General features: G+C 38.9%; 1 protein-coding gene and 1 non-coding gene across 2 annotated transcripts in view; both read left to right on the top strand.

Annotated features, from left to right (window-relative positions):
• The window catches only part of Kdm7a (lysine demethylase 7A), an 87,206-nt gene that overhangs the window by 10,544 nt on the left and 49,101 nt on the right, over positions 1 to 27,561 (top strand). The window contains exon 2 of the mRNA XM_063249595.1: positions 25,789 to 25,874. Within this exon, the coding sequence (XP_063105665.1) occupies positions 25,789 to 25,874 (86 nt within the window). The remainder of the gene's footprint in view (positions 1 to 25,788; positions 25,875 to 27,561) is intronic.
• LOC111758526 (U6 spliceosomal RNA) lies at positions 1,714 to 1,821 on the top strand. Its single transcript, XR_002792704.1, has one exon. It is a non-coding gene; the product is annotated as a U6 spliceosomal RNA (small nuclear RNA).

The raw sequence follows: 27,561 nt of genomic DNA, 5'->3' as shown, positions 1-27,561 counted from the left end.
GAATGGTTAATGGAAATCATTTAAAAGTTCTCAAGATCCAGTCATATGGTTGATTTATCATTTACCTGAGTGTTGCCAACTACCCAAGTTTTTTCTTTTTCTCTATTTCTGTTCCCCACACTTTTTTTTTTTAAATTACTTTACTAGTTTTTTTTTTTTTTTTGTCCAGACAGGTCTTGCTTTATGGTTCAGGCCAGCCTAGAACTCATTATGGCAGGCCTTGAACTCGAGATCCTCCTGCCTCAGCTTCCTGGATACTGGCTGAGTACAGCTTGTACTACCATGCCTCATGATAAAAAATAGTGCTCTTGACTTCTAATTTTTTTAAAAAGAAAATTTCAAACATATACAAAAGTATACAGAATAATATATTGTGCTTTTAGGTATCCATCATTCCACTTAAGTGGTTATCAGGTCCTTGCCAGTCTTGGTTTACTTATTCTCCATTCCCTGTGCTATTTCCAAATGAGTTCTTGACATCTTATGTTTATGAATATTTCTATTTCAGTCTGCCTATCTAGAAAAGGACATTTTCTTTTTTAAATCCATGATACTTTCATTATAACCGAAGAGAGAATTAAATATTTTAGTATTATCAGATACCCAGTATTTTAATGTACGGTTATCTCATTAATGCTGCAGTTATTTTCACTACTTGTTTGAATCAAATCCAAACAAAGTTCACACATTGCGATGAATTAATACCCCTTGTCGGTTTCTGTAATGCTCAGGGTAGTCCTCAGGTCAAGGCTCTGCACCCAGGTATTGCTTGGCAGTGTCTAGGATGTTTTTGATTTGAAGGCAAGAGGGTTGCTGCTGGCACCTGCAGGCAGAGGGCAGGGATGCAGCTAAGAAGGGATCCTCTGGTCCGGAAGGTCCAAATGTATTTCCATTCCTAAATCAAGAAACCTTGACTCCTATGAATTTCCCTTTCTGTCTCCCTCCATATTTTTTTGTCACAGAAAATATTAAGTTTTCAAGTATTTTGTTCGTTTTTTTTGGTACTGGCGATCAAACTTACGACCTCATGCTTGCCAGGCAGGCACTTATGCCGCTGAGCTAAATCCCGGGCTTTGTTTTGTTTTTGATACAGGGTCTTACTATGTAGTTTCAGGTTGGCTTGAAGTCCCTTATGTAGCCCAGGCTGGCCTCAAACTCATGGTGATCCTCCTGCCTCAGCCTCCTGAGTCCTGGGATTATAGGCATGTGCTATCATATCTGGCAAATTTTCCAGTTTTGGAATTACTATTTCTCTTTTCTCTGTAACCTGTTCCTTTATTTCTTATAAACTGGTAGTTGACTGGAATAGTTGGTCAGATTCCAGTTTTTTCTCTTCTAGATATGGAGGTTAATCAATAAAATGTCTACTTTCCCGTCATATTTGTGGCCATTGATCAATACTAATATCTACTCATTTGTGATTGTGAAATGATACTTAATTTACAAAATTCCTTGTTTATTATCTGTGGTACTTCAATGAAGAGAAAATTTTCCTGCATCTATTTTTTAAATTTTGAAACAGGTAGTTAAGTTGCTTGTCTGACCTTGATAAAATGTCATCCAGCTCCATCCTCCCTAGTAGCTGGGATTACAAGAATGTGCCACTCCCAACTCTTCATCTGTTTGATCACTTAGTTGTATAGTTTCTGTGTGAGAAGCAAAATAAATGCTTGACTTTCCCTTTTGTCATAGTTTTTAAAAAGTTAATTGACTGTGCTCGCTTCCGGCAGCACATATACTAAAATTGGAACCATACAGAGAAGATTAGCATGGCCCCTGTGCAAGGATGACACGCAAATTCATGAAGCGTTCCATATTTAAAGAAAAAAAAAGTTAATTGACTTATTAGATACTCTATTGGTTAGTACTTCAAGGAGAATTTTCACACATATTTAGAGAAATAAAAAGATAAATGATGAAAGGGTCTGTGTTTCCTTGGAGTACATAATCAGTCATTAAAAAAGAAATTATCCAAAAAAAAAAAAAAGGGGGGCTGGGGATTTAGCTCAGCGGCATAAGCACCTGCCTTGCAAGCAGGCGGTCGTGAGTTCGATCCCTGGTACCGATAAAAATGAAAAAGACAAAAAAAAAGAAATTAGCTGGGCATAGTAGTGGGCACCTGCAGTCATAGCTACTTGGGAGGTTGCCGGTGAGAGGATTGATGTTTGAGGCCAGTCCAGCAACCTACCGAGCCAGTGTCACAGCCAGCCAGCCAAACCAAAGGTGTGGTAAGAAGTTCAAACAGTGTGGAAGTTTTGTAAAGTAGAAGTCTCTTGTCTCTTTCCTGCAGTCCCCTTCTCCCAATGGTAAATACCAGTAGTTACCCGGTTTCACATTTACATGCAGAAGAAAAGGATCATAGTGTCTGGATCCCTTCTTTTCCTTCCTTTCTCTTCCTCTTCCCGTTCCTTTTCCCTTCCATTTGCATGGTTTTACTTACTCAAAAAGAAACAAAAACTAAGAAATAAGAAGTTGCTCACAAATACACACTGCTGAGAAGTAAGGCTGGATTGTGATGCAGGATGATACAATACAGTTTCCAACGTCTGAACCCTATACATTCCATTGGAAAACTTACAGGCAAACACTTGTATGCCAAATGAAAAGGTAGTTGCCCATATGCCAGAAAATTGATTGTTTTCAAAATCTTAAAGTCTGTATCAAGACAGAAAGGAAAGCTGCATAATTTCCACTATTTCCAGGACCATGGTTAGCCAGTTTATCAAAACACATAAAGTTATTTGTTGTAACTTGAACTTGCCATAATTTATATTTCATTTTATACACTATTAAGACTTGCGATCAAGCACAAATAAGTTGATTTTTCATCTTGATGATAAGTGTATTCCATTTATTTACTTATTTTTATTTTTTGGTACTGGGGATCAAATTCATGACCTCGTGCTTGCTAGGTAGGCGCTTATGCCACTGAGCTAAATCCCCAGCCCTATGTGTTCCATTTAAGTGAATCACCAAATAAAAAAACGGGTGAGGAATCTTTCATCTTTAGGTTCCTTGATGCTGTAAGAAACTTGATATCATTTTGCAGTTCAGAAAAATCTTTTCAGTATTTTACTCCACATGACCACCTTGCTTTTTTTTTTGTACCAGGGATTGAGCTCACAACCTCACGTTTGTCAAGCAGATACTTAATGCCACTGAGCTAAACCCCTGGTCCCTGACCACCTTGCTTTAGTAAATGATGTCTCCATAATAGCAGTATTACTCTTAAGGAATTCCTGGAATTGGTGAGTTTGATCCCTAAGCGGTGAACTCACAGTTTTAATGATGATTTGCATAACATCCTTTTTTGTTGTTGGTTTTTTGAGACAGGATCTCACTACTTAGTTTAGGCTAATCTTGAACTCACTATGGGCCTAAGCTGGCCTTGGAACTCTTGGTGATCCTCCTGCCTCAGCCTCTCTAATACTGGTACTACAAGTGTGCGCCAACATGCCTGATTCCCATATCAACCGTTTTTAAAACTTTTCATAGGAATTTCCTTGATGAATGATGCAGCACTATTTCATTAAATGTGACTTGCCAGTGGCAATTGTACATCTCCTATTAATTTATAAATCCCTATTTTTTTTTGAGGCAGGATCTCACTATGAAGCCCAGGTTGACCTTAAGTTTATCATGATCCTCCTTCCTTAACCTTCCAAGTGCTGAGATGACAGGTGTGTACCACCAGCTGAGGATTTAGCTTAGCAGTGTGAATGCCTCCCTGGTGAGTGTTATGGTTGATGCACTCATGATTTGATCCATGGTATCAAAAAAAAAAAAATTCTACCCAGGTGTGTGCCACCACGCGCAGTAAATCCCTCTTTCTAACCATCACAGGCTATTCCTACCATCACCATGGCTATACCAGATATGCTGGTAAGTTTGAAGAAAATCACTGTTACTTTTACTGGTTCATATAAATGAAGAGAATTAGCTATGTCTTTTAATGACACCAAAGAAGCCATTTCTTCAATGACATTGTATTCATAATCAATACTGCTAATTAAAAATGGCAAGTTGAACCTGTCACATCACCACTTTCATCTGTTGCCAAAGAATAAAGTTTGAAATTAGCAGGTTTACTTTTTGTCTTGGTTACTTTTCTCTCATTGCTGGGACAAAATACTTGACACCCAAAATGAAGGAAGGAAAGGTTTATTTAACTCACTGTTTGTAGAAGCTTCAGTCCATAATCAGCTGGCTCCAAGACAGGGTGGCATGGTGAGGGGCAACACTTCAAGGCAGCAGCCAGAGCCAAAAGGGAGGAACAACCTCTTCTCCCATATGTTGTACACAGGCCACTCCCCTCTTTCCAGGGCAGGTGTAGCACTCACAAAACCTCTGTGCTCTCCTCTTGCACAGGATTCAGGTATTTACAAAATAAGGATCCTGCTCCCTGCTGAGACTCTCAGTTAAACTTCTAAACTTCTCAGGTTGACACAGTGCATCAACCATAACACTCTCAAGCCTTTTTCAGTAGATTTCTCTATTTTCTCAATTTGTCTGGCTATAGTCTGATGGGACAAACTGATTTAAAAAAATTGGCCGTGATACCTTGTTTGTCTCAACTAAAAAGCACTCCTGTCTATTTTCCACTGAAGACTTCCTTCTTCTGTGATTTTTCTCTTTTTGGGTTTCATTTTCTTTTGAGATGATAAAGGCACACTTCCTTAGGCACACCTTCCACACAGGTGGGACAGAGCTTCAGAGTCATGTTGTCAGGGCTGGCTGCAAGGGCGCCAGTGTGACATGCCCAAATAGGAGCCTGGGATTGGTCTTGGGTCTGTTTCTTTCTGCCTTTCAGGCCTTTAGTCTTTTTTAATTTTTAAAATTTTTTATTTTTTTATTGGTACCAGGGATCGAGCCGCTGAGCTAAATCCCCAGCCCCTTTAGCTTTATTCTTGGCAACCACCTAGATTTCTTTCTATTTGGGGGAAGAGCGTGGTTGGTTTGAAACAGGGTTTTACTTAGCCCAGGCTCACCTTGAACTCATGGAGAGGATTCTCCTGCCTAAGCTTCCTGAGTGCTGGGTTTGCAGGCATGTGTCACAACTCCTGGCAATGTTTAAATTTTTTTCTGGCAAATTTCTTTCTTTTTTTGGAACTGGGGATTGAACTCACAACCTTGTGCTTGCCAGGCAGCACTTATGCCGCTGAGCTAACCCCCTAGCCCTATGGCATTAACTTTGAAATTGTTTATCTATAGTTATATTTTATGTTTTGTTTTAATATTCTAAAAGGCACACAAGGAAGCATAAAGAACACTGATACCAAAATATATGTTTGACTACATTAAATATACTATGCAATTTTAAGACTTCTTTACCAGGGTTCTAAGTTGCATTTACCTGATTATAGTACACCAAAAATCAGCTAGAATTGAGGTCTTGTTGGCAATAACTCCACATTAGGAATGGTACCCAACTTGGAAGTAATTAAATTGTTACTTAAAAATTGATCAAAAGGTGAAGAAATTTTGATTTTTTGGAGGTGTCTGATTATTCTGATTTATAAAATACAATTATTATTTTGACTTATAAAATACAATTATTATAAAATATTCTGATTAATAAAATACAGTTTTTTGGCAGGTGCTTGGGGGAGGCTTCTGCAAACTTCAGTAGGTTATACTAATATTTGTATCTTTATTAGGAGGGAAAGAAGGGTAGGTGGGGAGGGAGGAAATGTTCTTTTCCTTGCAATCACTTTCAATTTGTAGAGTGATGTGAAACTTTCCCTATCTATAGTCCTTGTCTGATTGTCCATTTCATTATTTTTGTGAACTGATGCAAAAAAAAAAATCAGCGTTAGAGAAAATGCAGTATCATATCAATTTATGTTGTTGTGGAGAAGATTAAACACTTTCAGAATATTTCATGAAGTGCTTATAATTTAGAAATGTCGTTTCCCTTGAGCATAAAACGGGAATTCGAAACATCTAATATCATTTCCTATTTACCACCTAGTAAACCTAACAGTTTGATATCATATGCAAGAAAATCATGAAATTGCAAACTGAAAACTTTTACCATTCTAGGTCTTTTGGTGTTTTTGTTTTCAGTACAAGGACAAATTTAAAGCTCAGGGCCTTAAATGTGATTAAGTGTTCTAGAACTGAACCTCCAACCCTCTTTTTTTGTTTTATTTTATTTGTTTTTGATTTTTCAAGACAGGGTTTTACTCTAATTCAAGCTGGCCTCAGACTCATGGTGATCCTCCTGCTTTAGCCTCTTGACTCTAAGACTACAGGCATGCACCACCATAACCTGGCATCCAAACCTCATTTGATAATTTAATGTACAAAAGCTGTTGTCCCATGAGTGGTTGCTGTTTTATAGAGAAACAGGGTATGGTCTGGTGTGGTCCTTCTGATTTATATAACTTCCCATGGATTCCTTAGTATTATATAAAAGGAAAATAAAATAGTGCTAGAGATCTGCTTGGAAGTGTTCCCAATATTCAGGCATCCTGCAGAGAATAAAACAAAGGTCAGGAAATGTCATTCTCAGGAGCAGTCTAACTGAGCCAGTGAGTGGTGAAGGAACAGGGTGCTGGGGACCCTGAGGCAAAGGCTGCTTGCTCAGTTTCTACTGGTGGCTTCAAAAACTTTCTGCCACAATCCTGTGGGAGCTTTCCTTGCCAGAGGTTGAGTGTGCGTTCATGGACTTCTTCCTTCTCTGTCTGTGAGCTGCCTGGGTGCCTCACCTGTCACGTGTGTGATAAGGCATGCACGCACTGTAGCTCACTCTGTGCAGGAATCTTCCTGTGTGACACAGTGCCCGTCAGTCATCAGTTGGCTTGCGCTGGTTCTCTTGCCGCTTTGTTTTTCTTCTTTTCAGTGCTCATTGCACTGCTTTCTTATCTTCCTGGTCTTTGAATCCTGAATACCCTCAGATCCTGCTGAGTGTTTTGTGTTTTTTCTTCTGTCACTTTCAGTGAGGCGTTGTCTAATATAAAATAGAATTTCCCCTATTCTCTGGTGCTCTTTTTCTACACAGCGCTTGCTACCATCAGGCGTACTATCTATACATGTGCTTGTTTGATTCTTAATCTTTAAAAATGTAGATATTTGATTTGTTGATACTATCATTATTGTGTTTTCGTAGTTCTGCTAGTGCTTTGGATGAGTGAATGGCCATGCTGTGTTGGATGACTTCCACAGCACAAAGTTTATCTTTTGATAAAGGAAAAGAGATAGTATCTGTTTGACCTATGCATGATATTATGGCCTGTACCTTGGTCTTTTAGTATCTATCTTCCCTGCCTAACCCTCCACCATATATGATGTATGATATTGTCTTTATGACCCAATTTCCTGCCTACTCCTAGCCTCTTGTTTTTCCTCATTCTCAGAACCACCCATCTCCACTCCTGCCGCCACCCTGTACTTACTGTAATGCAGTGTAGTGTTTGTCCTCCTGCAAGCCTCCCCGGACATTCCCTGGTCAGCACCATGATTTCTTTATGATTAGGTAGTTCCTGAAGTTCTTTTTGCTGTGGGGGAACTTCTCTTAAGATAGCTTAGATATTTTAGTCCCTTTTGTCTGAAATTCTATTGCCTTTCTCTCTGTGCTCCACATTTCAGTGTTGTATGTAATAGTCCAGTCTCGCAAGAAATTCATGGTAGCTGAGCCTTCATAGTTCAGTTTAGAGCTGAGAGTTCCTCAGTGGTGGGACAAGGTTGTCTTTAAAACTTACTAGTTTTATAGATGTCTCTGGAACTGACACTTAGTAATTTGCGAGAAGGACTATTTTTCCTTCTAAAGAATTCTAGAGGTCAGAGATGGTTCTTGTATTTCTACACTAGTCAATTTTGGGTTTTCAAATCAAATTGAACAATTATATCTTTAATCTTTGCTTAGGAATTCAGTATTAAATATTGCTTGTGGAGCCAGGGATTTATCTCAGTGGCATAAGTACCTGCCTGACAAGCATGAGGTTGTGAGTTTGATCCCCAGTACAAAAAAAAATTGCTTAAGTACTTACTTCATACTCATTTACTTATAATAAATTCACTTTCTTTTTTTTTTTTTTTTTTTTTGTCTTTTTCCTTTTTATTGGTACTGTTAGGTCTGAGAAGAAGGGGAAGAAGAGGGGAAGGGAAAGAGGTCCGTGGAAGGAGTGGAGTAGACGGCCGTGAAAGTAGTGGGCGGTGGTGGCTGTAAAGATAAGAAATATAAAATATAAGTAACCTTTATTTCGGGAATGCGGGGAGAGATCCCCCCCCCCCCCGGCCCCGGGGCGCAGCATCTCCACTGCACCCGGGCCGGTGGTCTCTCTCTGGAACACACTCTCCCTTTCTCCTTCTTCTTCTTCTTTTTCTTCTTTTTTTTTCTTCTCCTTCAACACGTGGAGTCAGGCCCATAAGTAACCTCTGTCTGGGGTGGACCCCAAGGGGCATTAGGGATACACAGGTATTTCATTGGCACACGCTTGGCACCAGAAACAGGTTCCCAGGGATGGGGGTATAGGATTACAGGCAAATCTATAGGGGTGGAGGAGGCAGGAGCCCCCTATCTTGGCTGCGGCTTTTCCTCGTTAAAGTGTCCGGTCTGGGCCAGCAACTCTTTCATATCCTGTCTTATGATTATTAGGAAAAGGGGCGAAGATTTCTCTCTGTAACTACTTCCTGCTGGCTGAGGGCGCTGTATTGGGGTCTAGGGGAGTCGACGGGATGAAGGTTGATGCCTAGGTAGATGCTGATGTTAGGTGTTTTAGCCAGGACAACTTCACTGGTGAATGCACGTATGTTAGACTGGAAAAAACAAAGAGACAAGATGTTATGAGGAGACATGGCACTGTCAGTACCGGGGATCGAACCCATGACTGCCTGCTTGCAAGGCAGGTGCTTATGCTGCTGAGCTAAACCCCCAGCCCCATAAATTCACTTTCTATACTTACTCTGAACATTATCATGCAGTGTTTATCCCAGAGAGGACGATGGGTCCAGAGGACGGGGAATAGTGCAGTGGGTATGGAGAGGAACATATGTGTATGCAAAGACCCGAGTGGGTTAAGCATGTGTGTGCACAAATGCAGGGCTTGACTAGAATGTCACACAGGTGGGAGGCTGCGTAGAGCCTTACCCAATCTTCTAGTCTTTTCTATTTGTGTCTGTCTTTGGAATATTTGTTGTTGAAAGGGCCTGAGGCATAGCTACAGGGCTTTCTCTGGCTGTAGTTACTCACGAGCTTGCACTTGAAGCAGACTGAAAAGGCTGGACTGTTAAAGCCTCTGGGTTAGGAGACCATGAATAAATACTTAAATCTTCTTCTGTTAGGTGGAGCCATGCTGAATCCCCTTCTACAGCATCTGCAGAATCTCCCAGAGGTCCCAGAGGACAAATGCTAATTGTGACACCCTCTAAGACCTGCTCTAAGTTCCTGTCTCACTTTTCCAGCCCCTTTCTAGGATTTCCAGGGCTTACCTCCTATTGAATGAATGCTTATGCCCAGGTCTGATACCTGCTTCTAGGAGCCTTCAGCCTAAACCAGTAGATATATTAATAAGAAAGGCAATAAAATGTGAAAGATGTTAGATTTGAAAATAATATTGGAAGGGAGAGAGATGGGGATATAGCTTAGAGATAAGTAGAGCACTTGCCCAGCACAGGAGGCTTTGGGTTCCAATTCTAGTGGCACTGAAAGAAAAGAAAAGGGGCGGGGTAGGGGGGAGGGAAGAGGAAGAAGGAAATAGTATGGCTTTCACAGATGCAAGATTTTAACCTGATGGTCCTTGTTGACGTTAGTACTTGTACTGCACAGTGCTGTGATTCCCTTTTATCTGTGTGCGTATGTGCTGCAAGCATGGCTCTCAAAGTAGAATGTGAAAGCTGCTTCTTACCTCATTGAATAGTTTTCTGGTTTTGCTGCCTTGAAAACTTGAAACCGTTTTGCTATTTTATCTCTACCTTCCTTTCAAATCTCATGTTTTTCAAGAACCTAGAAATGGCCTATAGTGGAAAGTAACCTTTAGTATAGGAACATTGGCATGAACAGTTAACATTTCACAGATTAATTAGCATATAAGAAAACTAGCAACCTTCAGGGAATGATATGGTCCACTTTTAAATAAGATTTCCTCTCACTGAAGGTTCTACTTGAAGTAACTGTCCTCAGAAAAGTTGTTCAGGAGATAAACTTTAGATGTCAAGTATTTTTAGAAGAATTTTTACAGATGTATTATGCTTTTAAATAGAATGCTACACAAATTTTGGTGACTGAGTCTCATGGACCTTAGTTATTTTCTGTGTCATGTGGGCTGTTGGGCTTTTTAAATGTGCACGGAATAGCTCTGGCCTGGTGGGCGTTTGTTGATAGTGTTTCATCTTTTTTGTTCCTGCTGCTTTTTAGTCTGCTTTGACCAGACCCCACCCCACTGTTCCTGCTTTTCTGTATTCTTTAACTAGAGTAAAGCTTAACATTTCTATAGGAAATCAGATAGAACTTCTCCTCTTCCCCCCCCCCCTCTTTTTTTTTTGAGACCGGGTCTTCCTGTGAAGTTCAGGCTGGCCTTGAACTCACTATATAGTCCAGGCTGGCATTGAATTTGGTGATCATTTTGCCTCAGACTCCCAAATGCTGGAATTAGGGGGCATGTGCCGCTGCATCCGGGTCAGCTCAAACAGAACTTCTTAACTTGTACCTTAAATTGCACACTCTAATTCTGATACATTGGTGACAACACTAGCAAGGTGTGGAGTCAAGCTGTGCAAAAGGGGCTTGATAAATTTAAATAAGTCTGGTAGGCAAGGCTGGAAATTTTGAAGCAAGTGCTTGTAGTCTTAGATAGCAGCTTTGAATTCATCCTAGAAGACCTCTGCCTGCTGGGTTCAGACAGTCTTGGCTCCTAGGTAGTTTTAAATAGGAGTGCATGGCTAGCTTAGAGGTATAATGCATTTTGCTTCTTATTTAGGTGTTGTATTTTGATAAAATTTAGATCTTGAAGGTAAGGGTACTCAGTCTACAAATTTTAGCCTAGAAAGTGGCCCATAAGTACTTGTTAATTATATTTGCCTCTGACTTTTTTTTTGGTACTGGGGATTGAACTCATGACCTTGTGCTTACCAGGCAGACGATTATGCCATTGAGCTAAATCCCCAGTCAGCAGTTGGTTATATTTTAAAAAGATGTCTGTTAAGTCCCTTCCTTCCAGGGCTGGGGATTTAGCTCAGTGGCTCACTTTGTAGCCCAGGCTGGTCTTGAATTTGCAACAGGTTCTCCTGCCTGAGCCTCCCGTGTGCTGGGATTATAGGCATGGGCCATCACTCCCGGCTGTTAAGTTTCTTTTGGGGCTAAAAGCTTAAAAACATTTGTGTATGATCAGTTCATGCTTCTTTGGCTTATGTATAGTCCTTTACCATGTGCTTGACTAATACTGTTAATAATTTGGTTTCTTATGCTAAGGGTGGTTTTGTAATACGTATTGCTTATTGGTACTTTGTGCCAATTGTAGAATTGTAAAACATAAAATTTTAATTGTGTAAATTTAAATTGTGAAATTGTAACAGTTACACGCATTAAAACGAACTTGCCAGGCATGGTGCATGCCTGTAATCCCAGCTCTCGGAAGGCTGAAGCAGGAGAATCAATGTGAATTTGAGGTCAGCCTGAACTACATAGTGAGTTCAAGGCCACCCTGAACTGTATGTCAAACTCTGTCTCAAACAACCCACCCAACAAACTTCACAGCTAATAAGTCTGAAAATTAACTTCTAAAGCACTATCTTAAGGTGGAAAATAATAGCACCATGAAGTACTTCATGAAAAAAAGAGAAAAAGACTTGAGATTGGAGAGTAGTATTTCTCACTTATGCTACATTGCTATCATAGAAATTCCAAATGCTTGTTAACTTGTTGAATTCTCTGAGAAGTTTTTGCTAGTAAATAAATGTCTTAGCCTTTACCCTCAGGCTTATGAATTGTGGAATCTTCTTGTGAGCATCTTGACTCCTGTAGTTCACAGTTTTAAAAATGGATTCTTAGAGAATGCTAAATAGGCAGTTGTCCTTATGTTGCACTGTTCTGTCATGCAGATTTCTTTTATACTGAGTTAGGTAACATTAGTTCCCCAGGATTCAAACTCAGTCACCATGATCTACCTGTGAGTGGGTAGAGTAGAGTTTGCAATTAACTCTTTAATGTGTGGATTTGACATGGGCTTGTATCTGTCCTTCAGTTCCCACAGACCAGAAAATGTGTCCTTGTGCTACTTCCTTACCTCCTAGTAACAAACCCACACAACATATTACAAAAACGGGTACTTGGAAGAGGGGCATGCCCATGAAGATGAAAGTGCAGCACAGAAACCAACTGATCTTACTGGAAGTGAAATTGAATTGGACATAACTACAGTAATAAAATAACCAACAGCAGGGACATTGATGCTACTAGCCGCTAGACACACAGTCAGAGGCACTTGGTGAGGCGCATTCTGCCTGTTGCACAGTGGTGGTGTTTGTGACACTGGGGACAAACCCAGCCATACTGTAGGGCTGAACTACATCCTCAGGCCTTTAAAACAGTTTTTAAAAATTTTGAAACAGTCTCACTAATTCACTACATTGCCCAGGCTGGTCTCACATTTAGGATGCTCCTACCTCAGCCTCCTGGATAGCTGATATTACAGTCATGGGCCATTATGTTCAACTGCACAGTGTTTTAAATCAGAATATACTAAAGAAATACTGGTTTTGCTATTTTTCATTTCTCTGTTATCATCCACATGTGAGAATTTTTAATGTTTAGATGAACATTTTGTTTTATTATTATTTTTTGGTACCAGGGATCGAACTCATAACCTCACTCTTGCCAGGCAGGCACTTATGCCACTAAAGCTAAATCCCCAGCCCTAGATGAACATTTTAAAAGATCATGGAACAATTGTAATTTCTACCATTGATTGTTAAGATGACTGCATGATTTTTGCTTGGGTGGGTTTTTTTTTTTTTTTTTTGTCTTTTTCCTTTTTATCGGTACTGGGGATCGAACTCACGACTTCCTGCTTGCAAGGCAGGCGTTTATGCCGCTGAGCTAAATCCCCAGCCCCTGAGCTAAATCCCCAGCCCCGGGTGGTTATTTTTATAGTTTCATACTGCTATGCAAAGCATAGACTGCCCATATTTTTGCCAGTCACTAATCTATATTGGAGATTAAGAATTTAAGAGGACTTTGATGTATGATGATGTATGAGGAATGTATGATGACACTATCATTTAAATGAATCCAACATGTAAATATATATTTAAAAAACCCTCTTACATACCTGTACTTTACATAATGCTGTGACTTGTATGTTTTGGATTACGATGGTCCAGTGCTTGCTGTTGACCTTCTGTGGACAACTCAGTACTACTCATTTTGCTGATTTGTAATCGTCTTGAAATTCTATGACCATATATAAGGTCATATATAAAATTTCAAGTAGTGTGGTATGTGTTATAGATTGTGTCAAGATTTTCATGGTCCAAACCCTGTTCTAACTAAAATTTTTTTTGGTGCTGGAGATCGAACTCTCTTAACTCATTTTTAATAAAGAATGAAGAAGCACAGTTAGAATATTAACCTCTTGTAGAATTCTGTCATAGTTTATGTCCAAATAGAAAATTTTCTAATATGAATTGCCTTTGCTTGGACTGGCCTGCAGCCTTTCCTTTTAGATGCAGATGTTGGGACTATTCTGAATGAGAAAGGTTAATAAAAAGAATCTACTGTAGTTGACTCTTGTCCTCGGAGCTGATTCATGACTAAGTGTCCTAGATAAAAAGTTTTGTTCCATTGTATGGTTTAATTCTATGCAAATTTAATTTTCTATAGGTGTCATTTGGCCTGAGAAAGTGTAGCTTTCCTTCCTGTACTTCCATTGGGAAATAAAGTTGGATCTGGATTAAAAGGCTTCTGATGACTATTTTTCTTCTCTTTAAAATCAGTTCATTTCTATTTATAGCCTAATCTGTTTGAAGTCAAGTTCCTATTGGAACATTTGGGGACCACATGAAAGGAAAACAAAGTAAATGAGCATTTTATATAAATCTGTAATGACCTTTTTTCCTGTATAATAAGATCCTGGCTGTAACTAAGCCTGAGTAGTCAAAAATCCTGCATTGCTTTTCATTGACAAAAATATGAACATTGCAGAATAAGATCTTGAAAGAAAAGTTGATCAGTTTTTTAGCCCCTCCCACATTCATTTTCTCCCTCATTATATTTGCAAAATACATATTTGAATAAGTTGTAAGATAATAGCCCAAACTAATGCCTCCCTGCTATGCTTTTTTTCCCTGTTGTATATCTACCAATATATACTATGTGTGGGTTCACGTGGAGTCAGTGTTACTAGATCTGGTGGGAGCAGGAAATTCTGATTTACATATTAGTATTGCTTAATAGAACCTAAGGTCTAATTGGGGTGACAGATTAGCCAGTGGCCATGGGGTAAGGTATTGTGCTAGCTTTTGCTAGAGTTTTAGATCAGTGGTTACCTAATGCCATTTTCTATAGTTGTTGCAAAAGCATTACGGGGTGGGGGGTATCTTGTTAAGAATAAAGATTATTGGGCTATCCATTAATGAATATTTCCCTATAGATTGAAGATGGGGCTCGGGAACTTTTTTTTTCCTTCCCTTAAACAGTACAGCAAATTTCAAAAATAGAAGGCCAAGTACCAGCAGTTCTCCCTCTCCCCCATTTTGCATCCATTTATCTTTCTTTCCCAAAGGCATACATTGCTACCAACTTTTTGCATATACTTCCAGACACATATCTTGCATTTGCAAACTTGTTTGGGTGTGTGTGTAGGGGCGTGTATAGGGGTATACTATAAAAGTCTTCTGTACCTGCTTTTGTCGCTTTACAGCATTATCTTGTAGATGTTTCTGTGTCCCTTCTTACAGAAATACTTTTTTTTTTTTTCAATGCTGCCTACTCAGAAGTTTGAAAAAGCTCTAGAGGGGACCCTACTACACAACCAGGAGTGAGAGTGCTAGATAGAATGAGTACAAAGGAAGTGTAGAAAAAGTTTTCTTGGAATGTTAATTCCTTAAGTCTTGCTTTCACGAGTAACTAGACTCAACAAACATTTTATATATTTGTAGATTCAAGCAAGCTTTTGCATCATATTTCTGTTTGCAATTAGGTGGAATTTATCAGTGAAAAAATACACAAGGGAGTAGCATTATTTCTTTCACTTTTGGGGAGATACCTTGTGATGGTGGAATCAGCTAGAAACAAGGTTTGCTTTGCCTTCCCCTTCCTTTCCCCTGTCCACCCCTCTGTCTGTTGGTTCAGTTCATGTTATCCTTACAGTTGTGTATCTCTAGATCCATTCCTGGTACTAAAAACTCTTATCAGGTAGGGTTCAAGTTTTGCCTTTCTTTGATTTAAGGGAAGTGGGAATGGACAGAGAAGGGGGAGGTGGCAAAGTACACCACAAAACTTGCTGTGCCAAACAGCCATTGTCTCTAATACCTGTGTATAAGGAATAGATATGAATACCCACATCAGTCATAGGTGCTCACATGCATACTGATCTGCATACTTCGTATATTACTGATAACATGCTTTAAAAATGCTTTCCAGGGGCTGGGGATTTAGCTCAATGGTGCAGCACCTGCCTGGCAAGTGTTGGGTCCTGAGTTTGAGTCCTGGTACCCCTCCAAAAAACAAAGACAAAAACCCCTCAAAATCCTTCCTTTAACTTAGAAACATTGCCAAACAAACTTATGAAATTGATACTATTTATCTTTTATTATCCAAGCAAGTTTTCTTTCCCCCAAAATGATTTACAAAAAAAAAATTTTTTTTATCAGTATTGGGGATCGAACTCACAACCACGCGCTTGCAAGCCAGACGTTTATGCTGCTGAGCTAAATTCCCAGCCCTAATTTACAAAATTTGAATTAAATTCTCACCTAGTACTTATTTTTGGAGGCATTTATTTGCTGTATCACTGTTACAAATAAAAGTACAGTCTTTATTTTCACAAAGTATCAGATCCACTGGGCACCATTGTCATCCTAGCTTTGCTTAGTTTGTATAGACTGCCTGGGTAGCTAGATCGGCAGCAAGTAGATGGTAAGGGGGAATGAGAGGTGTTTGCTTGAGCTGGGGAATGGGCAGCAGAATGACTGCAGGACAGTGAAGAGACACTTAACTGTTTGGCTATTTCGGAATGTTAAATACTGTTTTCTTTGGAAACTTCTAGTAGAAACCATTACTTTCATGAGAGAATGGTTTGTCCTTTTTCATAATGTGCATTGCTTCTCTGTGCTTAGTGTCGGACAGTGAAAAGCAAAACAACAAGCATATATTTTGTCCTCCAGAAACAAATAGTTTCAAGTGTCAAATCAGCATGTAAATCTTTAATGTAAATCTTAATGTATTTCACATATTCATCACTTCATTAGAAGTTTGCCAACAAGACTTTGAGGGTTTAAGGAGTGTTTCATACGTAAAAGATAACCTGTTGGTCCCTCTCGTCCCTTATTTTCCTCTCATTTCCTTGTTTACTTCCTTTTTGTATTGTATTATCTTATTAACATAGATGTTTATAGTTGGGTGGAAATAACTCTCAAAGCTCTGGAACAATTAGAAGCTTGAGCTCAGCTGTTGGAGGTAGGCAAATTGTCTCATATTCTGAGGTTACTGTCAACTAAAAGGAATTTGACCCAAGATATGTACTTAGTTCATATACCTGTTAAATAAATACTATGTAGTGTTCTAAGTAGTATGTCAATAAGCAGCTGTGATGTGTAAAAGTATCATCTACACAACAGTTGGAATACACTACTCTTAATTTATAAAGAAAAGCACTTAATTTTGTGAAAATAGTTTTGTATGTCAGCAAGAAAGTGATAAAGTTGGGTTTTTCTGAACTGCAGAGTTTATTTTAAATTATTAGGTATTTGATACTAGTGTGGGCTTTAGGTATACACAGTGATAAGTGATAGCCCTCTTGTCAAATGCCAAGCTGACAACGAAGTAGTTAGGTGCTTTGGATGGAAAGGTAAATTTTTGATACACAGGTAAAATTTGTACTGAAGCAAAATTTAAAATACATACCACACCTTTCTACCATCTAAAGAAAGAATAATCTACTACTAATTTTTATATGTTGAAGGATATGATATTCTGCTTTACCAACTGTTACTTTTCCTGTTTATACCAACTCCTTAAAAAATTAAAGCTAAACAGTTTTTAAAAAAACTACCACACTATACTAGTGGCGTTCCAAGAAGTTAATAATCAACAGAAATTTTACTGGGATCACAGTGTACTTGGTACCCAACATAGTCCTAGGGAGTGCAATTCAGGAAGCTCATTAGAGTATATAAAGTAGCTTAATATTAGGTCAAAATGAGTAGAAATGTGTATTAGTAAAATGTTGAAGGACTTTCTGTAGGGTTCTCAAGGAAGTTTTACAAAGGAGAAATTTGTACTGGGCTTCAGAGACTAGGGAGGGTATGTAAGATTGCTTGCTGCAGAATGGGGAGAGCATGTGAAGCAAGAGGCATTTTGATGAAATCCACTCATGGTCAGAATTTGACCACCCACTCTTCTCACACTGAGAGTAGAGAGTATAAGTGGGAGCATTATCCTTGAGGAAAAAAAGGGGTTTGGCAGATTCTAGGGAATTCTGGTTAGTCATTAATTTAATTCATTGTTGTCATCAGGTGTCTCCCCCCACTCCCAAAAAGCTACCCAAGTAACAGTTTCAGAAGATAAGACAATAGAAAGTGCTAAAGTCGTCACTGCACCCTCACCAAATGGCACTGAGGCTGCTGTGCAGATGGAAGGCATTCAGCAGAGGTCAGACTTAAGGGACCCTGCTCTCTCACACAGTGGTCTCATCAACGTCGAATGCTTTGCTATTTAGGAAGAAATGAGATTGTTTGTGAAAGAGTTTTCAGCATGATGAAAGAGAATATAAAATAAAAATAGCTTGTATTCTGAGGACGTGGAGAGAACTCGATGGCCACCGGGTCCTGGCTTTCTCTGCCTGACCACGGGACATGGGATATACATATGGTGGCGCGTAGGGTGGGCATTGCTGACACATGAGCAGCCGATTGTGGTTTTCTTCGCATGCAAACAGGAGCTGGGGAAGAAGCGGGAGGTGGTAGGCATTCCCCCTTTGGCTTTGGCCATCCGCCTTGTTAGACCACCGTCATAATTTCTACTGAAGCAAGAACCTTTCAGTTTGTGTTTGAAGGAAAGAAACAAATGGAGTGGAAGATACTAAAGAAAATTTTGTGCCAAGTTTGAAAGTGATTCTTACATATTTGCCTTCACAGTAGTGAATTTTGTGTCCTTCTACATTTACTGTTTATATATCTGTTAAAAGTACTGTGATTCCAGAAGTCTCTTAGTGGAAGGAGAAAGAGGTGACATTAGTAACTTAATAAAGAATAGGGAGAAGTCACCTCTCTGAAAGAAATTGAAGCTTAGTAACTCTTTTAGTGCCATTCCAAGATCTAACATTAGACTTTTGTGGTAAATTTGATTTGTAAAATTGTATTTTTTGTTTTTGTTTTGGTACCGAGGATCGAACTCATGACCTGGAACTTGCCTGGCAGACGCTTGTACCACCGAGCTAAACCCCTAGCCCATGTTTTTTGGTTTTTTTGAGAAAAGGTTTCCTTTCATAGTTCAGGCTGGCCCAGAACACTCTGTGTAGTCCAGGTGGCCTCAAACTCTGTCGCCCTTCCTGACACAGGCTCCCAGGTACTGGGATTACAGGCATGTGTCACTGTACTGGCTAAAATTGCATTTTTTGGTTTAAATCAAATTTAATTTTTTAACTGATTTACCAAATTTTCTATGTATTGAAAGTTTAAAATGTAGCTGTGAATATTATGGTAGTTAGTGAGAACTTAACCAATCCTGAAAACATCATTGCCTTTGGTACTGGGGATCGAACTCACAACTTCATACTTGCCAGGCAAGTACTTATGCCACTGAGCTGTAGGTCAGATTATATAGGCTCACAACTTCATACTTGCCAGGCAAGTACTTATGCCACTGAGCTGTAGGTCAGATTATATAGGGTGAAGTCACATGAGGTGAAGGGTAGAGAGTGGGCAGAGGAAATCAGGAATCTTTGAGGATGGATGGTCAAGTTTTGTTTTTTGTTTTTTTGGTCTTTTTGAGACAGGGTCTTTCTATGCAGTTGAGGCTGGCCTTGAGCTTACTTTGTAGCCCTGGTCTCGAACTTGCAATGCTCCTACTGCCTCAGACTCCTGAGTGTTGGGATTATAGGCATGTGCCACCATTCCTGGCTCAAAGGGTGTGGTTTTTATTTTATTTTTTTAAAATTTGTTTAGGTACTGGGAATTGAACACACAACCTTGCACTTGTCAGGTAGGGGCTTACACCACTGAGCTAAATCCCCGGCCCCTGGATGGCCAAGTTTTGCCCACAGTGTCCTGGACTTGTTAGAATCAATCTATCTATCTATCTGTCCGTCTGTCTATCTATCTATCTAACTTTCTTTCTTTCTTTTATTTTATTTTGAAGAGGATAAAACAATAAAACCAATCAAAAGAAACCAGTGTAAGAGATACAGGACTTTAAAATATTATGAAATCAACAATGGTTGCCATAATGCCTTTTGACGTCTTCAAAATAGCTGTAGATAACTTGGTACATAGTAAAAATCAAACAGTACAGAATAGAATAGACATAATAAAAACAAAACAATGAATACAATAAAGGGTTTCAAAACAAGCCAATAGTAAATCCAAAATTGCCACCATAATATATCTTGCTATCTTTGAAATACTTGCTTCTACCATTGGCTTTAACATAATCAAAACAAGAGAGAATAAAATGCAACCCAAAAAAACGATGAGAATGATACAGCATCTCAAAACAAGCCCTTACAGAATCAACAATGGCTACAGCCTTCAGCAGGAGATGCCCCCTCTATGGCACATTGCATACCGCTATCCTCTGAACCTATGGTCAGACCACTGGCCCTAGACCTGCAATGTTAGTGAAACACCAAACATCACAGTATCCAACTGCATGTCACCTCCATAGCTGTCATCACAGCCCGTATTTCCCTGGATAAGCCCGTTCCTTATGGTGGTGGTGGTAGTGGGAGGTGGTAATTCTTGTTTGCAAGCTTGCACGCTAGAAGGGGTGGGGTCTGGCCATTCTCAGTCCAGCAGCCCATGTGTGGTGCTGGTTTCCAGACTGGGCTTGTTTGCTGGTGTGACCATTGTTCTCACTCCCCCCAGCCCTTGAATGGTGTTGACTCAAGGAGAGGGTTGGGTCTAGCTGTTCCCAGTCTAGTGGTGGCCCTCTCGGGCACTGGTTCTCAGACTGGGCTTGTTTGCTAGTATGGCCAATGTTCTGTCTTGAATGTTCCTTACCTTCTCTGTTTCTGAGGCCTGGAGGGAATTGTCCTTATTTATGTATCTTAGATATCCACCCGTGAGTTTACTCTAAGAGCTGCTATAGGTCTTTCAAGGCACATCTAACGTGTGTCTCCTCTGGTGTCACCATTGCATGGTAACAGTGAGGAATGTGGGTGGGAGTCAAGGGCAGGACAGAGTCTGAGAAGAAGACAAATCATGAGCTTCCAGAAGCACCCAATGGATGTCAGGCCTTGAATTTCTGTTCTGGTGGGAGGGCAGTAGCACTGAGTACTGACTAACTTTGTAAATGAAGTCTGGTTTTGAGCTCTTACACGTCTTCTCATCTGTCTGGTGATCTTTCTATTCGCCCCATCTTAGCTGCCCCCTGTTTTCACATTTGGACTTTATCTCTGTGGGAGATGAAACTGCCTCAGATACATCAAATTCTAAGCATTCTACTCTGAGTGTAGTCTCTGCTCCTTACAGATTACTTGCTCGAGGCCTTCCACTGAATCAGTCTAGGACCACAGTGAGACCATTTTCTCACTGTGTTCTTCTGTCTTCGTGTCTCTTTAGTCCAGCTTAAATTTCATGAACTGTCATTATATTAACTCTCTAAAATATCCTCAACTCTTTCTGACTTTTACCTATAAAAACCCCAAATCTGGGTGGGCCCTACCTCCCACCCTGGTCTTGTACTGAAGTAAATCATGTTATGGTGCAGAAATAGTTTGCAGTTTGTGGCCACAAACCCTAGGTGGACTCTCAACAGTGCCCAGCAGGATACTGAGTTTCTTGGGCTTTCATTCTCCAGATTCTCCGTGCCTTCTTTCCTCTCACCTCTCAACTTCTTTCCTACTCAGCTGATTATCTCACACCAAAGTAAGCTGAGAAAGCAAGTCTTCAGACTATGGTGTGAAGTCCAGTTTATCTCTTTTGTGCTTTATGTGGGTTTTTGTTGTTGTTGTTATTGATTTTTTGCCTCGAAACTGTATCCTGATTCAGGGCCATGAAGATTTACTCGTATGCTTTATTTTAGTAATTGTGTAGTTTTAGCAAATGTGTTTCTGCTGTGTAGACATCCAAATGAGTTTCTTTGCAGTGTCTTGGTACCATTTGTTGAAGATTTCTTTTTCCACTGAATCTATAGGCCATAAATGTAAGGCTTTATTTCTGGACTTGCACTTCTATTTCATTGATCTCCATTGTTTCTTCTTTATGCCAGTCTTGGTTACTGTAGCTTTGTTAAGTAAGTTTTAAAATTAGGAAGTGTGGATCTCCCATCTGATAAAAAAAAAATTTTTTTTAAAAATCTATATGGGGGATTGAACTCACGAACTCACGACCGCCTGCTTAAAAGGCAGGTGTTTATGCTGCTGAGCTAAATCCCCAGTCCCATCCCATCTGATAATTCTTAACCTTTCCTTTGAGTCACCGAAATAAGGTAGCCGGGGTAAGAGTGTGACTGAATGGTACAGCATGTGCCTAGCCTGCCTGAGGCCCTGGTTTCATCCCCAGCATCACAACTCCAGACAAACACACACACAAACTTCAAAAAGTTAGGATTAGCATAATCACTTTTTTTCTGTACCAGGTGGATAAATATAGTATGTTTTTGTTCTCTCCAGAGGCAAAGTGTAATTTCTTGATACAGTTATATGCATTAAGTATTCATATAGAAATGTCATGTTATTTTTTTCATACCTGATTGGTTTAGGCTTTTTGAACTCGATCACATCAAGCTGTCTTCAGATTTTTTTTTTTGTACTGGGAATCAAACTTCTAACCTTGTGCTTGCCAGTCAGGCACTGTGCTTCTGGAGCTGTATCCCCAGACTTTTTTTCTTTAAATTTATTTATTTATTAATTTATGGGGTACTGGGAATCAGACTCAAGACCTTGCACTTGCCAGGCAGTGCAAGGTTTGTACAGCTGAGCTATATTCCCCTGTCTTCAAATTCTGAGGCCTCATGGTAGCAAATTTGTTAAGAGTTCTCAAGTAAGAACAGTCTTGTTTGGGATACACGGAGATCATTGAAATTCATGGTGCTTGACTTGTCATTGTAGTTAATGAATTAATACAATCCAAGAGTTTTGTTAATTTTCTATATGATTATTGTCTTAGTTACTTTTCTCTCTCCTATTACTGAGGCAAAATACTTGATGCCCAAAATTAAGGAAAGAAAGGTTTATTTGACTCACAGTTTGTGGAGATTTCATTCCATAATCAGCTGGCTCCAGGGCATGGTAGCATGGTGAGGGGTAACAGTTTAAGGTGGCAGAAGACAGCAACATCTAGTGGAGGAGCAAGCCTCTTTTCCTCCCTTGTATTGTAAGTGGGCAACAGGCCCTAGGGTGAGTGTAGCACTCAGACCATCTCTGTGCCCTCCTCTTGCACAGGCTGAGGACCTTTACAAAGTAAGGGCCCTGGCCGCCTGTGCTGAGTTATTTAGTTAAGCTTGTAAACTTCTCAAGCTGATACAACCATTACAGTTATAGATAAGAGTTTACCCTTAACACATTTTAATTATGAAATAACAATAGAGAAGTATGTAAGACATAAATATACAGTTAATGAATGAATTAATTATAAAATATAAACTCTTGTAATAACAGTCACCAAAGCTTCAAGACTCATCCATTCTTTCCAGATCATGAATCCCAAAAGGAAACCACTGTCTTGCTGGTGTGATCCATCTCTTCCTTCCTTTCTTTTTCTTTTTTGTTTTTTTTCAGACAGCACTTCCAGTATTACACACAAGTGTCTGCATATATGTGGGATTGTTTGTGGGCTCTGCCATCTGTTATGAATTACCTTGATTCCTGTAGTTTGAAAATAACCCTTGATCCCTTCTAAAGGGTTTCTCCCACTGGGGATACCTGCTTGCCTTCATATTCTGGGCCTTTCACATTTCCACATCAGTTTTAGAATTGGCTTGTCAGTTTCCACAGATTTTGATTGGAATTACATTGAATCTATAAATCACTTTGAGAAAAATTTATGACTTTGTATTATTGAATTTTACATTCCATGATATTTTCATCTTATGATTTTTCAGTTCCAATTGGACAAATACAGTTTTAGTTCTCTCCCTCTATTTAAATATTCTTCAAACTATTCCAGTAATGTTCTATAATTTTCTTTTCTTTTCTTTTTTTTTTTTTTTTTTTTTTTTTTTTGTCTTTTTTCATTTTTATCGGTACCAGGGATTGAACTCACGACTGCCTGCTTGCAAGGCAGGCGCTTAAGCCGCTGAGCTAAATCCCCAGCCCCTATAATTTTCTTAAAGAGGGCTTGCATAGTTTTTGTTAAATTTATTCTAGTCTAATTTGATTTTTTGTTTGTTTTTTGAGGCAGGATTTTGCTATGTATGAGTCCAGGATGGCCTTGAACTTGGGTTCGTCCTGCCTCCTCAGCCTTCTGAATTACATGCATATGCCACCATGCCCACCTATTTCATTTTTTAAAATGCAGTTGTACATGTTGTTTTATTTCATTTTTAAGCTTTATATTGTTGCTAGATGGAAATAATGTTGGTATATGGAAATGTGATTACTTTTTAGTGTGGTAAAAGTGTACTCATTGCAGTCTTTTTATTGATTCATTCTTTTTTTTTGGTCTTTTTCCTTTTTATCGGTACCAGGGATCGAACTCACAACTGCCTGCTTGCAAAGCAGGTACTTATGCCGCTGAGCTAAATCCCCAGTCCCTATTGATTCATTCTTGATGTTGCTTTTTTGAGACAGGGTCTCACTGCGTAGTTCAGATTGGCCTTGAACTCACTATGAAGCCTATGATGGCTTCAAAATTCCAGTGATCTTCTGCCTTAATCTTTTTTATTGATTTTGACAATCATTAGATACTTTTTTTTTTTTTTTGCCTGTGTAACTACTGCCTTTGTAAATGCAGCTTTTTTCTTTTTCAATCCCTATACCTTTTAATGCTTTTTCTTATTTTACTATACCAGCTTGTTCCTCTAGTGCAGTGTTTATCAGAAGTGGTGATAACAGGCATTTTTGTTGTGCTCTTAATCTGAAAGTGACTGCTTTCAGACATGCATGGGATTTTTTAGAAGTGTACTTTATTGGATTCTGAAAGTATCATCTGCTCTTTGTTTGCTAAGAAGTTTTGTTTGTCTGCATTTTAACCAAAGTAAATACTGACTTTTATCAAATACTTGCCCCAAATCTTTTTAAATGGTCACATTTTTCCTTGAAATTTATTAATGTGGTTCATTTCAATGATTAGAATCTTTAGTGTTACAAGCCACTTTGCACTCCTGATAGGGGACCCCCTTGATATTTGCATCTTTACTGCTATGTGAGAGTGACCTGGACTCATCCTTTCCAAGTGTTGGTTCCAAGGTTATACTGTCATGGGTTAGGGAATAAATCTTTTTTCCTACCTTAGGCAAGTTTTATATAATATTAAAGTTATTTATTCTTTGAATATTATATACCATTTGCTTGTGAGGTCATCTGGGCCTGGAGTTTTCTCAGCATAAATTATTCATAATATCCTCTTCCATACTTTGTTGAGCAGAATCAGTTGTTTCATCCTGTTTTTTTTTTTTTTTTTCCGTTCTGGATACTGGTTATGTCTTCTTTTATCTTGCTAGAATTTTTTAAGTTTGTGAGCCTCTTCAAATTATCAGTTCTTGGTTTTGACACTCTGTTGCTTGTTTGTTTTCTGTGTTATACATCTCTACTTTTCTTTGCTTCTGTGGCTAAGGTTTATTTTTTTTGTCACTTTTTGAGAATATGTTTAACTCAGTAATTTCATTCTCCCCCCCCCCCCAAAAAAAACCCCACACTTATTTAAAGATACACATTTCAGCCTTGCAAGCAGGCAGTCGTGAGTTCGATCCCCGGTACCGATAAAAAGAAAAAAGAAAAAAAAGTATATAAAAAAAAAAAGATACACATTTCGGTTTGTAGATTCTGCATCCTACAAATTGGTTATGTAGTATTTTTGTTGTTGTGTCAGATTTTCATTATGACTTTTGATTCATGTCTTATGACATTAATTCCATAACAATGACATTTGCATAATGGTTAATTATTTTATGGCTTGTAATTACATTATTATTATTATTATTTTATTTTATTTTTTGGTACTGGGGATCGAACTTACGACTGTGCTCTTGCAGGGCAGGCGCTTATGCCGCTGAGCTAAATGCCCAGCCCAATTACATTATTTCTGATGTCTGTAGTTCTGCTGAGTGACTCACTTAGTATATATTTGGGTTTATTCTGTCCCACATAAGTGTGTAAAGACAATGAAATTTGTCTTTGTGCATATTTCTGTGCTATAAAGAATTTGCTGGTGAGTTTCTTGTATATTCTCAGCTCAGTTCCAACCAAGCCTTGTATTTTTGATAGATTGTCAAACTGTTCATGTATTGACTTTTATTTTTCTCTATTTTAGTTGTGTTGGAGTAGAAGAACACCATGCTGTTGACATTGACCTGTATCACTGTCCCAACTGTGCACTTCTACATGGCTCTTCCTTGAGTAAGTACTGGAGGCCTAAGTAAAAATTGGTATTTTTTTGTTTTGTTTTGGTACCAAGGAGCAAACTCATGACCTCATGCGTGCCTGGCAGGCACTTGTGCCCCTGAGCTAAATCCACAGCCCCTAAAATTGATATTTTGAACTTAACGTGATATAATAATACTTAATAACACTCTGGCAATAATACCCACCAAGAACTGTAAGGAAGATTTCACCCAATACTTAGAATGCAGTTTCTGTCTGAGTTAGTAAATAACTTATTAAATAAGTCAAAAGAATAAGGGAAAAATGCTAGCGCTTTAAATTGTCAGTACAGAACTCATTAAGTACGTATATTTAAATTTTTCATTTTGAGAAGTGTGATAAACTTTTCTGATCTGAAAACTTACTTTTGATTGATTTTATCTCTTTTTTTTGTCTTTTTCATTTTTATCTGTACCGGGGATCGAACTCATGACTGCCTGCTTGCAAGGCAGGCGCTTATGCCGCTGAGCTAAATCTCCAGTCCCGATTTTATCTCTTCATAAACAAAATCTTTTAGTATTTTGGGACAGTGTACAATGTACACATGCATTATATTTTTAGGAGAAAATTAGGGTATTGGTAAGCTGTTACTCATATTTTCCAAATTTGGTTGTTGTTGTTTTTTTTAATTTTTTTTGTCTTTTTGAGACAGGGTCTCACTGTGTAATTCAGGCTGGTATTGGGCTCACTTTGTAGCCTTGGCTGGTCTTGAACTCACAACAATCCTCCTGCCTCAAACCTCCCCAGTGCTGAGATTACAGGCGTGAGCCACCACACCTGGCTTGGTTGTTATTTTAAATATGGCTCAGAGTTCTGCCTGGTCCTCTCTGTTTGGAACTTCTCTGCCAACCTCTCCAAGAAATCTAAGCTGAAAGAATGCTACAGTATTTCCTTGTGAAATACAGGCTATCTGTTTTGTAAGTTCAAGTATAAACATTGAGGTTAACCAGCTGGTAGAATTGTTACAGGTATAATTTGACTAGTGTAGAATCATCAGTATTTTTAAAGAATCTTACTCTTGAGCAGCACGGAAGTCTGTGGTTTGACTTGAAATATTGACCAAAAGTAATTCTTGGAGAAAGTAAATAATAGGGAGCAGAACTAAAATTTATAATAGTTTTAGTTTAGAATTTAAATATTTTTAAAAACAAATCGAGCTGCAGATTTAGCTCAGCTGTGTAAGCGTCTGCCTACAGAGTGTGAGGTCGTGAGTTTGATACTCGGTACAAAAAAAAAAAAGTCGAATTTAAATTTAAACTTCATGAAATTCTAAGTTACTAAGAGGCAGAAAAATATATTCTACTATATGTGGTGCACTTTATTTTCTATTTCCCCTATATAAGTTCATCTTTTAAAAGTCTTGTCACACTTACTAAGTTGATTACATAGTCCTTAATGAACTGCAGACTGTGTTTTAAATAGTGGTGCATCCAAGGGAGACTGGCCTATTGTGTGACCCTTCTGATGTTTCTCCTTGAAGAGCAGATCAGGCACTGGCTATCTCGTAGGCAAAAATTTAACTCTGAGTGGTCCAAGACTCCAAGATTTAATGATCTGTTTTGTCCTGATGTAAGGCTCACTTTCCCACCCCTCTTCATCATCCAGTCCAGGTAATCACTTTTGATTCCTTTCCTTTTCTTTTTAAGCCTTACTTGCTAGCCAA

Source organism: Cavia porcellus, unplaced genomic scaffold (genome assembly GCF_034190915.1).
Source record: "Cavia porcellus strain 051 isolate PalLab524CR breed Dunkin Hartley unplaced genomic scaffold, mCavPor4.1 scaffold_6, whole genome shotgun sequence".
Classification (NCBI taxonomy): Eukaryota; Metazoa; Chordata; class Mammalia; order Rodentia; family Caviidae; genus Cavia; species Cavia porcellus.
The sequence above is the reverse complement of the archived record's forward strand: the minus strand, read 5'-3'. Positions and strand labels throughout refer to the sequence as shown.